At 47.4% G+C, this 15153-nt stretch overlaps 1 protein-coding gene across 21 annotated transcripts in view; it reads left to right on the forward strand.

Moving 5' to 3' along the window:
• ptprsa (protein tyrosine phosphatase receptor type Sa) overlaps positions 1-15153 on the forward strand; it is a 241274-nt gene that overhangs the window by 213090 nt on the left and 13031 nt on the right. For all 21 annotated transcript variants that reach the window (XM_032526600.1, XM_032526609.1, XM_032526605.1 and 18 more), the window contains 5 exons: positions 579-702; positions 3643-3818; positions 5561-5680; positions 8049-8203; positions 9088-9373. In XM_032526600.1, the coding sequence (XP_032382491.1) occupies positions 579-702; positions 3643-3818; positions 5561-5680; positions 8049-8203; positions 9088-9373 (861 nt within the window). The remainder of the gene's footprint in view (positions 1-578; positions 703-3642; positions 3819-5560; positions 5681-8048; positions 8204-9087; positions 9374-15153) is intronic.

Consider the following 15153-nt stretch of genomic DNA (forward strand, 5'->3'; position numbering starts at 1 on the left):
CATTAATACGTTTGAATCAGGTTTCCAGTTGGACTTCATTCAGCTTCAGTCCCCCCCCCCCCAACCCAACATGCTGAAGCATAACTGCAAATAACCTTCAGGCCTCCATTCTCACACCAGCAAGCGCCAGACGCCTATAAGCAAACAACAAATTGTAATAGAACACTTACACTTATTTGTAATTCTTGTATTTTAAAGAGAAGGCTGAATTTGTCTTTCCCCGTGTGTCGGGCCTCACTCCACACACACCCCTAGTGGGGGAGAGCAGACTCCTTCATTAATAATGTTATTTGTCATTATATTGTACAGCCGCTACATTAATGATCTTGATATAGTACCATGTACCGTGTGTGTGCAGCTGCTGTATTTAAACCAGTCAGTGGGCAGATTTTTATGATACCACGTTCTTTGTCCCTTTGGGGAAATCACCCTCTCAATCCCTCTCCCTCTCCCTCTCCTCCTCCCTCTCTTCTTTCTTTGATAACATTCAGGTTGTATTGTTATTGCTCAGTCCCTCCCAATGCTCTTCTGATTTCTTCTCTGTGTGTGCATGTTTTGCCTGTCTCTGCCTCCATCAGTCTATCGATCCAGGCCAGCAGTTCACCTGGGAACATTCCAACCTTGAGGTGAACAAGCCCAAAAATCGGTACGCCAACGTCATTGCCTACGATCACTCCCGCGTCATCCTGGCTCCCATCGAGGGTAAGGCTCAGCCGTCCTAATACTCTGCACCTACACCACCTCATTTGGGAAATCCTCATAATTACAGAGTCAGTTAAAGTAATTAGGAATTTATACTGGATAGACCGGATGGGACTAGACAGGGAAGACTAAACTAGAAGAGTGCACAGCAGTGCAGAATAAAATTAATTAAATACAATTAGGTCCTTTTATAATAAGAAGAATAACTACACTAGACTGGGCTGGATTAGACAAGTATTTTGAGTTAACACAGTAACATAAAGAAAAATAGAATAAAACGTGTGAAATATACATAATCATTTATAGTGTGTGCAGTTAAAATTTAGTTAAGCAGCAACCAATAAATGTATAAAACAGAACTACATTTTGGAGGCTGAACCAAGGACGCGTTTCAGCTCAGCTTGGTCCTGAGAAGCTAAGCTAAGGAGTTTTGTGGAATCATATTATTTTTGGGGGGATTGTTTCAGGTCATCTTTGGACTCAGCTCCCAGCAGGAATTTGTGTTTACACTGACCCATCTGTCTCATCAGATCTGCCCCACTCTCATGACTTCTCTTCACTCTAATGCCTTCCTTCTAACTGCCCACAGACACAGCACTGAGAATCTCAGAGCTAGAAAAACTCTTCCACTGACTCCTAAATTTCAAGGGACGTTGTCAGAGGTAGTCACCCTTCACCGCTGACATTGTTCTGGCGTTGCATCACCAGGAGAGCTCCAGACTCCTCAGAGTAGTGCCAAACTCCACAGTACTCTCCTTTTGTGTGAGCTAACTGCTCCGACTACATTTTGACATCTCACAATAGTCAGGCCAATTTGACGGTGCAACAACATGAATAACAAAATTATCCCAGGGAAAAATGCCTCGTTCATAAATACATAAATTAATCAAGTCTGAAATTTCTATTTTACACTGCAGTGATTTTGCCATTAGACGCAGCAGTAGAACAATTCATGCACGCTGCCATTCTCTGTTCACTTAGCTATGACTAAAGCCAAGGCACCACAGTCCAATTGTGCAACGTGGTATCTGTTTTAATGAATGAGAATTTGCCTTTCTTTTTCTTTCTTTTTTCCATTCTTTCGATCATTCTCTTTTCTTCTTTGTTCTTTTCCCTCATCTGTCTTTCTCTCTCTCTCTCTCTACACCTCTTCCTCTATCTCATTCTTTTTCTCTACCATGGTTGTTGTCCTCGCTGCGTCTCTTCTCTTAAATTAGCCCAGTCGAGTGTTTCATTTTTTGTCGCTTGAGTGAGGAGACGTCAGTCAAAGAAACGTGACTCTCCAACACTGATGCCGTCACACTGAAATCTCTTTTCAACTGACAGGATTGTAGAAGTTGGTGAAATAAAGATGGGTAATGTTCTGTCCTATCACTGTCAGATGCTCAGTGCTAGACATTGTTTTTCTAGAACAATTTAAAACTGGTGGACACCTTAATTAACACCGTAATTCCCCCAAGCTTGATAACGGTTTTGCACTGAACGGCTTGTTTCTTTATTGTAGTGTTTTTTTTGTTCTGATTGTTACAATTTTATATTGTTTAACAATACAAAAGAAAAGAAAGAATAACAAACATACACTAACAACATACCGAAAAATAAAATTAAAATAATAATAATAAAAAATAAAAATAAAAACAAAATTGATATGTGTGCGTGTGTGTATGGATTTGTATGGAAGCACCAACTATCCTACATCAAGCCATTGAAGTACTTTGTTATTTTGTCTATTATGTGTTTGGGATATATGCTGTACCACTTTTCTAAGCTATTCCTAGCTATGAAAGTGAGCTTTTACATTACTAATACTTTTTCTATTGTGTTATACCATAAATGTAATTCTGGTGCTTTCGGTTGTTTCCATGTCAGTTGTTGAACAGCTTACAGTATTTCATAGATACACAACTTTGACACTCGGTATCATGAGCAAACCTGGTAAAGCCTTGAGGTGAACTACATATTTTAGCTTTGAAGTGTCTTGTTGCTGCTGCAGACACATTAAAGGATGCCGCAGAATACTTTGATAGTTACATGCAGTCAGTGGAAACAGGGTTTTACAATACAGCATCTGTATACACCATTCTTGTCATTATGTTTCCAGTACACATTTGTCTACCCAGCAATGTGGAAGCGTTCCTTATGGCTAGATTTAGTGTACCGGTGTGCAATAGAGCATACTAGCGGGCTGAGAAGGATGGTAGCTGGTAGCTGGATCTACCTCCCGGCTGTGTTGGCTGAGTGGCTGATTTACTCCTCGCAATCCTCCATCTACAAGAACACTCCATCCATGGTGGTGGTAAATCAGATGTAGGCTGCTACGACCTATCTACAGAAACAGAGGCAGAACCACGGAGGTAGAAAAAGAAAATGACAAAAGAGCAGAACAGGAAATTGTGACTGAGGCAGTGGCTGCATTTGAATCCATTTAAATAGAACAACAACTCAGGTTTTCTTCAGCTGTACAGTGGAAGAGAGGAAGAAGGGTTGTGAGGCTGTTTTAACATTTAATAATGTCTTGAAATATTGGTTTCAAAACAATGGATCGGGTAAGAATAATAGCTAGAATATTTCCTAAAGCTGACACAGTCTCTACAACAGCTCTCTGGACAATTCCAACATTTTCACTGAATTCAACCAATTTTCACTTGTTGCAACCATAAAAGGTGTGAGAACTCATTACATAGGCAATTTACTTCTTTTCTTTTTTTCAGACCAAAATCTTTACACCTTTGTTGATTTGGAAAGGGTTATTGTGTATGAAAACTGGAAATTATTGAGGCAGATTGCACAAAATTGAAAGGTGCAAATAATGAGTAATCTAAAATAAACAAAAAGGCAGAGAAATGAAGAAAGAAAATGGATTAAAAGAGGAAAAGCCAACAAAAGTGGAATGTTTCTTCTTCTTTTTTAAAATATTTTCTTGCTGTGATCTTTATCTAGGTATCACTGGTAGCGACTATATCAACGCCAACTACATTGATGGCTACAGGAAGCAGAATGCCTACATCGCCACCCAGGGTCCATTACCAGAGACGTTTGGGGACTTCTGGAGGATGGTGTGGGAACAGAGAGCAGCCACTGTGGTCATGATGACCAGGCTGGAGGAGAAGTCACGGGTAAGTCCACTTAACCAATTTTTGGACTGATGCTGGGCACTGTTTTTGGCAGGTTTTTAAAGCTCCCCTGCAGTAACCTTACAAACCACTATTGAATAAATCTCAAAATAAATCACTGGTTCACAAGACCAACAGCTGCTGAAAATAGCACAGCTTTACAGTGATTTCCCAGTTTCACACCTGAACGTCATTGCTAAGTAATCAGACTTCATTATCTTGAGATGTTTGCTTTCAGAGACGTGTAGAAATTTGAATCGGGTGGTGAAAGCAGCAGCAGAGAGTGATAAAATTGAGTTAACTCAAAGACGGTCTACCTGTTCACATCTGATAAGATAGGCTGTATATCCACTGGGAGTATCTTGGCTTTCGTTTCTCTCCTTATCTGCAGTGAAAACGACAAGCTGTTGCTTGTTCCCTAGAGAACTGAGAGCTTAGAAAGTTCTAACGCTCAGAGTGCACCGTGCTGGAAACTAAAATTAAATCAGAGTTTTTGCCTCTGACCAGTGCCTCTTACAATCATCTATTGATTGTGGAAGTTAGAGGTCCCAGAAGGGAAAAATGAGATATCAGGGTGTAATCACACTAGTCCACTTCTGTTTTTCTTTTACTTTTCATACATTTATGTCCATGGGAAGTGTCCACGGTCAAGGTGTGCAGGAAGTGTATTCTTTAGTTGTCTTTTAAAGGGACTCAGCTTTTTGCCCTTAGTGGCAGCTAATCATTATGAAACAATGTGCCTGCCGTATGACCCATTTGTCTGAAAATGCAGTTGAGCGCTACAAAACAAATATAAAATAACGCCCCATGGTGTGAGTGCACCCTTAGGATAGATCTGCAAAGATTGTATTCTTTGCTATCACGTAGTGGACTTGTCCAAATGTCAAAAAGCCAACCATGATGTTTCATCCTGTCAACTCAAACCTGTGTCAACATCAGGTTCACTCACCCCAGGTGTCTCCCCTCATTTTCCCTCCCTCCTTCGCATTTCAATTGTTTACCAATCCTCCATCCTGACATGCGCGTTCCAGTGCTGTCAAACGTGATCAGGATTAGCGGGCAGTCGAACTTGAGTGTCAGCTTGAGCAGGAAATGGAAGAGAAAGCTGCAGAGCATCGCATCTACCTCACTAGCTGTCACATCTCATTTGATGTCCGCCGGCGCGTCACACCCCATATTGAATGAATCTTTATTAAGTGAGCTGACAGGGGAGGGATAGGGGAGGCAGGTGTTGCGTTTTCAGATATACTGTAATACCACTGGACAAAAACTTAAATAGGATAGATTTTTTTTGTGACAATCTGAAAATTACAACACTTTAACAGGCTTTTATTTTGACAGACATTGAATTAAGAATTCAGTCCTGCACACTGATTACTATTGGTGAAGTTAAACTGAAAGAGTGGACTTGCTATGTCAAGTCACATCAGTTTAGGCTGCATAGTGTCATTTCTCAGATTTAAAAAAAAAAAGAAGCTACCGTGGGGTTTCTGTCAACACCGCATGGAGATTTAATCCACAGGAGGCTTTCTTTATGAGTGTTGCATGAGTACATGTTATTATGTGAGAGCGGGCATGGTTCAGTGTTAATCTTTACTTATTTTGTGTGTGTGTGTGTGTGTGTGTGTGTGTGTGTGTGTGTGTGTGTGTGTGTGTGTGTGTGTGGTCTTATTCATCAGTGGAGACACTATTTATTAGATTTATTTAGAATGTAACACAGATCTATCTCTCTCTCTCACTTCCAGATTAAGTGTGACCAGTACTGGCCCAGTCGTGGCACAGAAACCTATGGTATGACCCAAGTGACCCTGTTGGATACCATAGAATTGGCCACTTTCTGTGTCCGCACTTTCTCCTTGCACAAGGTAGGATTACTTCTCTCTCTCTTTCTTTCTCTCTCCCTCATACATATGGACACCACCACTGTCTTCTCTTTGCTCTTCTACAGTGACAAACCAGCAAAGACATGCAGAGAATTCCAAAGTGGACAGTGATTACGCATGTCTCAGCAAATAAAATACAGCCCTTATATATACTATCAAGTTGGATAACCATAAATAATCATTATTTAATGTCTGTCCAGTAAACAGTTCATTGGTTACACCTTGTAAAAGAATACATACACAGCATGGGTGACAAAATTGATTGCAAAAAAACGGGTGCTGTTTTTCCATTGGATGTAAACGTATATACATAAATAACCCTTCGTCCTCAATGTCCTTCCAGTCCACCCCTTTTACCTTATTCAGCTCTCCCTCTCCTCAATAGATCATCTGTTTATGTGCTTCTGCCAAATTGGAGCACTTAGGTAAAGTGAGCAAAAGAGAAACTCAATATACATAATTGGCAGACTGCTCTCATGCTCCTATGCCCCCCCCACCACCACCACCTAAACACACACACACGCACACACAAATTGAAACACACATACAGATACAGAGTCTCCACACAGATGAAAACATTCTTAAGATGAACTATGTGAACATGCACACTAGTACACAACCATACAGTGAAGGTCACACAAAACCCAAATATGTGAAATTATATATCTTTGACACACATGCATCAATAACATGCAAAACACAGATACACACCGGCAGCCATGAATAACACACTTTACCATGCATGTAAATACATACACTAAGACGTACACACAATTTGCAATTTTACATACAAACTCACTCTCCCTCACAGTCTCGCATACCTCATGATCCGGCAAACACAAGTTTTGAAAAAAGATATGTGAAAAGACTTATAGCGGAGAAAAACCTGCCCTTGGAAGGATTAGATTTTTCCAAAATGTTCCTCTCAACCAGAGAACACCACGCTTAAAGTCACAGCTGACTTTTTAGCCTGGTTGTAGTGTCAGCGGAATAGTGAGCACCAGGGCAAACTAGTGACACTAAAGTTGGCAACATTTCAGCTGCCACGGTGTGTTAAAGCATGCCGGTAGACATTCAGCGCCATTTACATTCTGCCGCTCTCAGCCTCCATCAAAGCGAACAATCGGATTCTTTTTCTCTCTATCGTCTCCCTCCTCCTTATAACTGCAGCAAGTGCTGTGATTTCTCCCTGAGCTGTTTTCACTTTATATCTCTGAGGAAAAAAATGCTGTTGAATTTGTGTAAGGTTTAAGGTTGCAGAAGCTGACAGTACACACACAAACATGTACACACACTGTGCACCTACAAAGCAGCGACCATGACACCTATCTCTATGTATGGCTGTCCTGCAATGATTCTGAATTGTGTCTACTGATAAATTCTTAACAAAAACACAGACATTTAAATAAAACCAGCAGCCAAGCACCAAAAACATCCATGCGTTATGACTCAACTGCAGAAACAGGGAATGTCCAAAAGAAAATAAAGGAAAATAAGATTTAGGTCAGCTTGCTACTAATTACCACACTCATTTATTCATTTATTCAGCAAAAAAAAAAATTCCCTCTGTCAGGGAAGCAGAAAAACCACATTGAAATGCAAACAGTACCACCATTAGTGGATCTTCTGAGAGGAAAGAGAGGAGAGAAGGACAGAAAGATGCAAGGGAGATTTTTTTCCTCTCTCTTCTTATCCTTTTCGAAAGCCTTTATCTGGATCCCAGCTTGTATCTTTAATGCATTGAGCGGAGAGTTTGAGGCAGGAGCTGACAGACGGCTGTCTAATGTGGGTGTTTGCTGCATGTATCTGTAGATGTTCTGAGCAGCAGCAGTGTGAGAGCAGGAAGATATAATACCTGTACTCTTCAGTACAGAAATGACCATTCTTATCCAATTATGATGAGTCCATCTGATCAGCTCCATGCGTGTGAAAGTGTTTATCTGTACAAAAGTGGTCATTTTCAGACTTCAGAGACCACAGCAGAAATGGTTCATTATTATAGTTTACATTGTGAACTTTATCACTGTTGTTTTACTGATTCAAACACAATATTTCATTAAAATATGGCTAAATGCACAATTTCTATTTCAATCTACAACACAACCCTATCGAGGTTGTTAGTGGACATGTGCATCAGCTGTACACGCTAATACAGGGGAAGGTAATTTGTGCAAATAAAGGTATATCCTTATATAGACATGCAAATTAGTTTTATCCATTTAGGACATATTAAAGCTTAAAGAGATCTATGTTTTTAGGCGTAGTGTTTGTACTATACAGGCTTGAATACCTATGAAGTTTATTAAACACTCATCATACAATTCACACATTTTCATTTATTTTCTCTCAGAATGGCTCTAGTGAGAAGCGGGAGGTTCGTCAGTTCCAGTTCACGGCGTGGCCTGACCACGGAGTACCAGAATACCCGACCCCCTTCCTGGCCTTCCTCCGTAGGGTAAAGACCTGCAACCCGCCAGACGCCGGACCCATCATCGCTCACTGCAGGTCAGTAGCAACATTGTTGTTGGGTTGGTTAAAGAACTCTGAGATCCAAAGTGTTTTTTAACTTGTATGTAACTGGAATAGCTGTGCCCAAGTGGGACAGTTTTATGTGCCTCTGTGGTTAGCCTTTGTGGTAGCCTTAACCTGTGTACACACACACACATACATGCACACACACACACACACACACATGCCCATGAGCGAACATAATGGCAGAGCTCCTGTGTGACTGCTTTTATACATTACATAACACACATTATACAAACACACGCTCTGTTTCTTACCAGATCCTCCATCTTTTTTTTACTACTATTAGTCACATCATTTTTCTTTTTTCTATGCTCTTATTCTCTCCACCTTAGTCTCTTTTTTTGTGAGAAAAGACTCACAGTAATCCCTTCCCATCTTTCTTGCTTCTCCCTTATTTTGCTCCTTAGCCCTTCCTCCTTTTACAAGCTATATTTCTCGAATGGCTTATTCAAATTGAAACCTTCCTTTTTTCGTCAAGATAAGAAGACTTCAGTGAGTCCAAAGCCCTACACAATAGAACTGAAATTTGACAGCTTGCTTCGCTCAGTCTGTCCTCTTGTTGTTATATCTGTCATTTTTAGTTGATTCTGTATTCTGTATTGATGCTATATCCTCTCCCACTCAATTATTCAAAATACAAGATAACAACAAATCTACAAGCATTACTGGACATACATAATCTTGTAACTCTTTTTTTTTTATATTTCAGGAGTGAGAATAACCATAAATTACACACACGGCACCCTAAGAGGAAAAGACCATAGAAATAAGAGCAAGGAAGAAATTATTTTTTATTAAAGAAATCTTTTACAACCTCCAATTTCTCTTTCTTTTCATTCCTTTCCCTCCTCTTGTAGTGCTGGTGTCGGCCGAACAGGTTGCTTCATCGTCATCGACGCCATGCTTGAGCGTATTAAGCATGAGAAGACGGTGGACATCTACGGCCATGTGACTCTGATGCGCTCGCAGCGGAACTACATGGTGCAGACGGAGGATCAGTACAGCTTCATTCACGATGCACTGCTGGAGGCAGTGGCCTGCGGCAACACTGAAGTGGCTGCCCGAAGCCTCTATTCCTACATACAGAAGCTGGCCCAGGTGGAGAGTGGCGAGCATGTCACTGGCATGGAGCTCGAGTTCAAGGTACAGGAAATGGGGCAATTTCGTTTATACTATGATGCGTATTTTTTAAGTGCATTGCTTTAACTGAAATAACAGGCAGAACTTAATGTCCAGCTCTCGCTTCTTTTTAGTGATAAACCGTGTCTGTGTATGACAAGGTGTTTCACTTTAACTTGAATTATTTCTGGGGCCTGCATACAAATTACTATTGACCCCATTTTCAATTTTGCAAAAAAGCTGCCAATGACCGTAACGTTAGTTACTTTGGTAACTCCAGATTCTATTAGTATAGGCGTAGCCCTCTAAGGCTACGCTTGGGTTTATCCCTTCGCGCATGCGCAGGTCGTGAAGATTTTCTTCCCGCCTAGCGTCCAGCTCGGGCCTAACACGTCCGCATTTACTGCATATATACAGAGGGACCCGTTGTTCGACTCCCAAAACATCAGTTTTTCTTCAACTAATGTTCTAGGAGCAGGTGGCCCGGACCTTAGAGGGCTAGCCTATACTAATAGAATCTGGAGTTACCAAAGTAACTAACGTTCTATTTCGTATAGGCTTCGCCTCTAAGGGCTACGCTATTGGGTTAGGCGAAGCTGATGTAGTCAATGCACCTGCGGTACAGGTCCAAACCGAACATACACCACATTGCCCCAGCAACAATGTACAGAGGCTAGTCAGAGTCATTCTTCTGACAACCTGCCCTGCAATGGCGTGGCCGGAAAGGTTCATGTGGCCCGCAATATGAGCAGTAGTAGGTAGTACCTACAATGATAATGGGGGTTAAGCGTGATTGATCCTGTCGCGCATGCAACGGAGAGACATGATTACCTCCGTGCATGCAACATGATTATGACAATGTATGAGATAAAAACTGTGCTCACAGAATACCCCAGGTACAGGAGAGGTGAGACAGCAGAGCCGGGTCATTCAGCACTAGGTGTGAAGGATTGGCAACAATCAAGGCATCGCTTTTTTTTTTTTTTTTTTTTTTTTTTTTTTTTTTTTGCACATTCAGCGCGGCATTACGCGTCACTGACTGTGGACAAAACCGCATGAGACATGGAAGATTCAGACATATCTCGCGAGATAAAAGCGGATGAAGGGGCACGGGGAAGCCCAGGAGGCTGCCGCGCAAATGTCGGCTACTGCATGCTTTAAATAGAGCCGCAGACGCCGACAAGGCCCTCGTAGAGTGACCCCGAATGTGGGGGGGCTCTTCCCTTCCGAGCTATAAGCCTGGGTATAGCCTCGCATAGCCAGTGAGACAGACGCTGTTTTGAGAGGGCTGATCCCTGGGAGTGTTCTCTATAATGCACAAACAGCTGCTGAGTTTTCTGATATTTGCCGTGCGTAAATGTATTGTGACAGAGCGCGCACCGGACACAACCGGTGGGAAGCCTCCTCCGCACCGTTAGCGTGAGGTGGGGGGAAAAACCCTCGAGGGAAAACACCTTGACGAAAAGAACTAGTAAAGTCTTCGGTGTGAAGGAGGGATTTGGCTGTAAGGGCGGCGCTCCCGTCCCTCTAATGGAGAGGCAGGACGGAGAAACTGACCGTGCACATAAATCACTCACTCTTTGGCCGACGTTAGGGCAAGGAGAAGTCTGTCTAAGCGACAGCATTTGAGCGAAACCTGTGTCAGGGCTCAAAGGGGGGCTTCCCCAGAGCCCGCAGCACCAGAGCTAGGTCATTGGGGGGCGAGGGGGCGAACAGCCGGTTTTTGCGCCTAACCCCTTCAGGAAACGTTTCACCAGGGGATGCGCAAAAACTGTCCTCTCACCGAAACCTTCGTGACAGGATGAGATGGCTGCTGCTGATGCTTTGACTGTAGATGGAGCCAAATCATTATCCACCAGAGTTTGTAGGGACGTCAGCACGGAGGTAGGGGACACGATGTGGGGTTGGTCCCTCTCTGTGCACCAGCGCTGGAAGGCAGACCAGCGCCCTGCGTAGCCTGCTATGGTAGAGGGGGCTCTGGCCCTGGATAGTGGTACCACGGCGGGGGGCAAGCCAATCTCTGTAAGCGTCCCGCTCAGCAACCAGCCCCACAGTCTCTGATTTATCACTGCGGGATGAAGATCGCACCGTCAGCGCGATAGTGCGTCTCTCCGCCACGGAATCTGCCAGGGGGAGCCACCCGCAGCTGAACGAGGGTTGGGAACGGACGCGCTCGTGCGCTCGGTGCACCACGAACAATAACAGATCCCTCTGGACACGCCCCAGGAGGCGAGGGATCAGGGGGGCCGGGGGAAAAGCATAGGAGGGTTTTGGGCCAGGGTTTGTGGGAGAAGGCGTCTACGCGAGGGGAGGGTTGTCCGCGGCGGCAAGGAGAACCACAGTGTGCACCGTGTGTTCTCTCGTGAAGCGAACAGATCCACCTCCGCTTCCCCGACTGCTCCATAACGTTTGAACGATAGTGGGATTCAATCTCCACTCGTTGGGGAGGGCCCCCCCCTCGACATCAAGTCGGCTGCCCGGTTAAAATCCCGGGATATATACTGCTTTGAGAGACGCAGGTGGCTGTGCGCCCACAGCAGGAGGAGTTGGCTTCTAACAGCGGGCTGAGCGTATGCCGCCCTGGGGTTTATGAATGCCCGCGCGTGATGTTGTCCGTCCGTACTACAACATGCCTCCCCGTCACCATGGTGTAAAGTGTTTCAACCACTTCAACACCGTGGACAGCTCCAGGCAGTTTATGTGAGGGAGAGGGGGGGAGGCCAGGCCCTCCCCACCACCGCCTGTACTCGACATCCCCCCCAGCCAGTGAGGGACGCGTCTGTGTACACCGCTACATATGACGTCACTCTGCCCAGGGGAACCCGGAAGACAGGGTTGGGGACTCCCCCAGTATGCCAGGTCTGATTGGAGGGAATGAGGATGGACAGCATTCGCCATTGTGGCGAATGGGATCACGCCGCTGGCGGTGAAACCACTCTGGACTCCTCATGTGGAGGAGACCCAGGGGGACCACCGTGTGTGCGCGGACATCATGCCCAAGAGCCGCATAACTGACAGCGCTGGCACTGTCGCGCGCGGCCTGAGCGGGGCAACAGAGAAGTCAGGGCTTCCTGCCTCGGTGTGACAGCCTGGCTCTCATGCTGATCGAGCTCATGTCTACGCCCAGATAAACTACGATTGTGGGGGACGAGGGCGTCTTCTTCCAATTTATGGCAAACCCAGCGTTTGTAGGTGTGCAGAACCCATAGTGTGCAGCGCCGCCGCTCCCGAGAGGGGGCTAGAATGAGCAGATCGTCCAAGTAAAAGAGGACTCTGATGCCCCTCTCCGTAGAGGCTGGAGCGCCGTTTCCATGCACTTGGAAAAGGTGCGGGGGGCTAGTGAGTATCCGAACGGCAGGCGGTTGAACTGGAAACGGGCCCTTGGAAGGAGAAGCGCAGGAATTTCCTGTGCCTGGGAATGATTTGGATGTGAAAGGAAGCGTTTCAGATCACGGATGAAACCATCGTTGGGGCGCACACATTACACAGTGCCTGATGGTGAGCATGTGGAAGGGCGCTCCATGACATACCGGTGAATTTCGACAGGTCGAGGATGGGACGCAGTCCTCTGACTTCTTCGGGGTGAGAAAATAGCGAGAGTAAAAACCCCGTTTTCCTCCCCCGGAGGGACGCGGGAAATAGCCTCGCTCGCCAGCAACCCTTCTAACTCTGACGTCATTGCGTCTGACTCTGAGGGAGAAAGTCGTCTTCCAACACACCCGCGAAAGGGGGCGGGGGGGAGGCGAACTGGAGTGTGTAACCCCGTGTTTCAGCTTTGACACCACAAGTCCAGTGTGTTAAAGCCAATCCATGCCGCGCTGCACTCTGACAGTGGGCGACACAGTCTGAGTGTTGTTCACCGCAAATGGCAGCAGGGACGCAGAGCCCATCCGCCGCTGGGCGAGACGAGTGACGCGTCGCCCAGCCCATGGTAGGGCTTTTTCGAAAGGGCAGTGGCCGGTCGCCGCCGTGTGGGGCGGGAGCGGTCACTGGGTTAACCGACCCGCCCCGCCGGCATCGCGTGGGGAGGTGGGTGGACAAGCGTCGTCGTCCCCCGTGGAGGACGCTCATTTCGTGCCTGCGCAGGGGGAGCAGTGGCGCCCCCGCTCGCGGCGACGGCCTGGTGTGGCTTGTGTGGGAACAACTGTCATAACAGTGCCCTGTTTAGAGCAAACGGGACTGTTGGCTGAGGGGAAACAGTCTTTAGATGTGAGGGGTGGCCCTTAAAAGGGCCGTTTGTGTTCAACTCTCAGCTGAAGAGGGACAGTCGATCCCCGCCGTCATTGCAGCGCTCGCTCGTGCTGGGTGGCTCGGGAGGGGGTTGGACCAGGGGGGGGCCGTCTCATGGTCCTCGGCCTCGTGCAGGTTGACGGCCTGTGGCATCGTCTGTCGCTGCGGAGGGGGACCGGTGGGGGGCCCGACGCCGAAGCGTGGAAGACGCAGCCGCAGCCGATGCTGCGGGGCGTTCGCTTGTGACGGTGTGTCATGGACGGTGGTGCGTTGAGGAGGAGCCTTCCACGAGCCGAGCCTCCGAAGGCGTCGGCGTCCTCCGCGCTTGATGGAGATGAGACGTGGCCGTCTGTAGGCGTGGCCCAAATAGCATCGGGGGTATGGGACCGTACAGAAGCTCGCGTCTAATGTCCGCTGGCAGCCGAGACATGTGGAGCCAGATGTTCTGCTGGGCCACAGTCTGCAAGCCATCACCCTGGACAGCGCCACCGTGGACGCCGTGGTAGGGTAAGGATGGCGGTCATAGCCTTACCATCCCGTGGCAAGCTCCGAGGGGGAGGCGCCGGGAGTAGTGGCCATCGGGGGAGAGGCGGAGGCCAGTAAGGCGATGTTGTTTTGTGCCGCAGCCCTGGGCGGCACATTGGTGGGGCCCGGTCAGTGACTTGAGCGACACTTGATCCTGGGGAGAGGGAGGCGTGGGCTTCGGTGGCCGAGAAAGTAGCTTTCGGAGCAAAATGGACGCCAGGCTCCCCTCACGGGGAGGGACTGAAGGAAAAACTGCGTGCCGTATTGCCCTGAACCCGAGTAAACGGGGCATAGAGAGAGAGGGAGCCTTCAGTTTCCCCGGGGGAGAAAGCCTCCCTCACCATGGCCGAAGCTCCCGACGAGCGCGGCCAGAGTGGGGCCGTGAAGAGGGCGGCTCTGGGCATAAACATCACCGCTAAAAGGCCGCGAGCGGGGGTGGCAGCTCCGCGGGAGCGCTATGCCTCTAAGCTCCGCGCCCTCTTATGATCTCCGGCAGGTCGGCGAAGAGAGCCTTAGCGGTGGAGGCTGGAGCCGGGTGGGGCAAAGGGAAGGCCGCTCGGGCGGGCCCCAGGCCTGTCGGGAGACGGAGAGAGCTCCAGCGGGAAACGATCAATCGCCGTCTCGAGGCCCAATCCCCCACAAGGGGAGGAGGGGGACCTCCCAGAGGGGAGGAGGGGAAACCGGTGATGGAGGCGCTGTCAGAGAGAGCGGAGTCAGCGGACTCATGCTCGTCGAAAACGCCGTCCGCAGCGGCTCCAAGGTGCCGCCGGATTCCTGTCTGTCTGCCAGCTGCCGTCTCCGTCCCCGCCAGCTGGCAAACCAGAAAAGCTTCCGCCGTCGAGTTAGCTCTTTAGACGACAGGCGGGCGCAAAACTGGCAGGAGGCGTGGCGGGTGAGAGCCTGGCCGGCGTGACGGCACCAGGCAGGCCTCGCAACGGGGGTGGAGGTCCGGCGGAAGGATGTAGCGGTCCGGCAGGAGGGGCAGACACGGGCACCGGGGAAGGTCTTGAGCTTGACTTCAACTGCGAAGTGAAGAAAAAGTGGGAGTC

This window comes from Etheostoma spectabile, chromosome 9, assembly GCF_008692095.1.
Source record: "Etheostoma spectabile isolate EspeVRDwgs_2016 chromosome 9, UIUC_Espe_1.0, whole genome shotgun sequence".
NCBI lineage: Eukaryota > Metazoa > Chordata > Actinopteri > Perciformes > Percidae > Etheostoma > Etheostoma spectabile.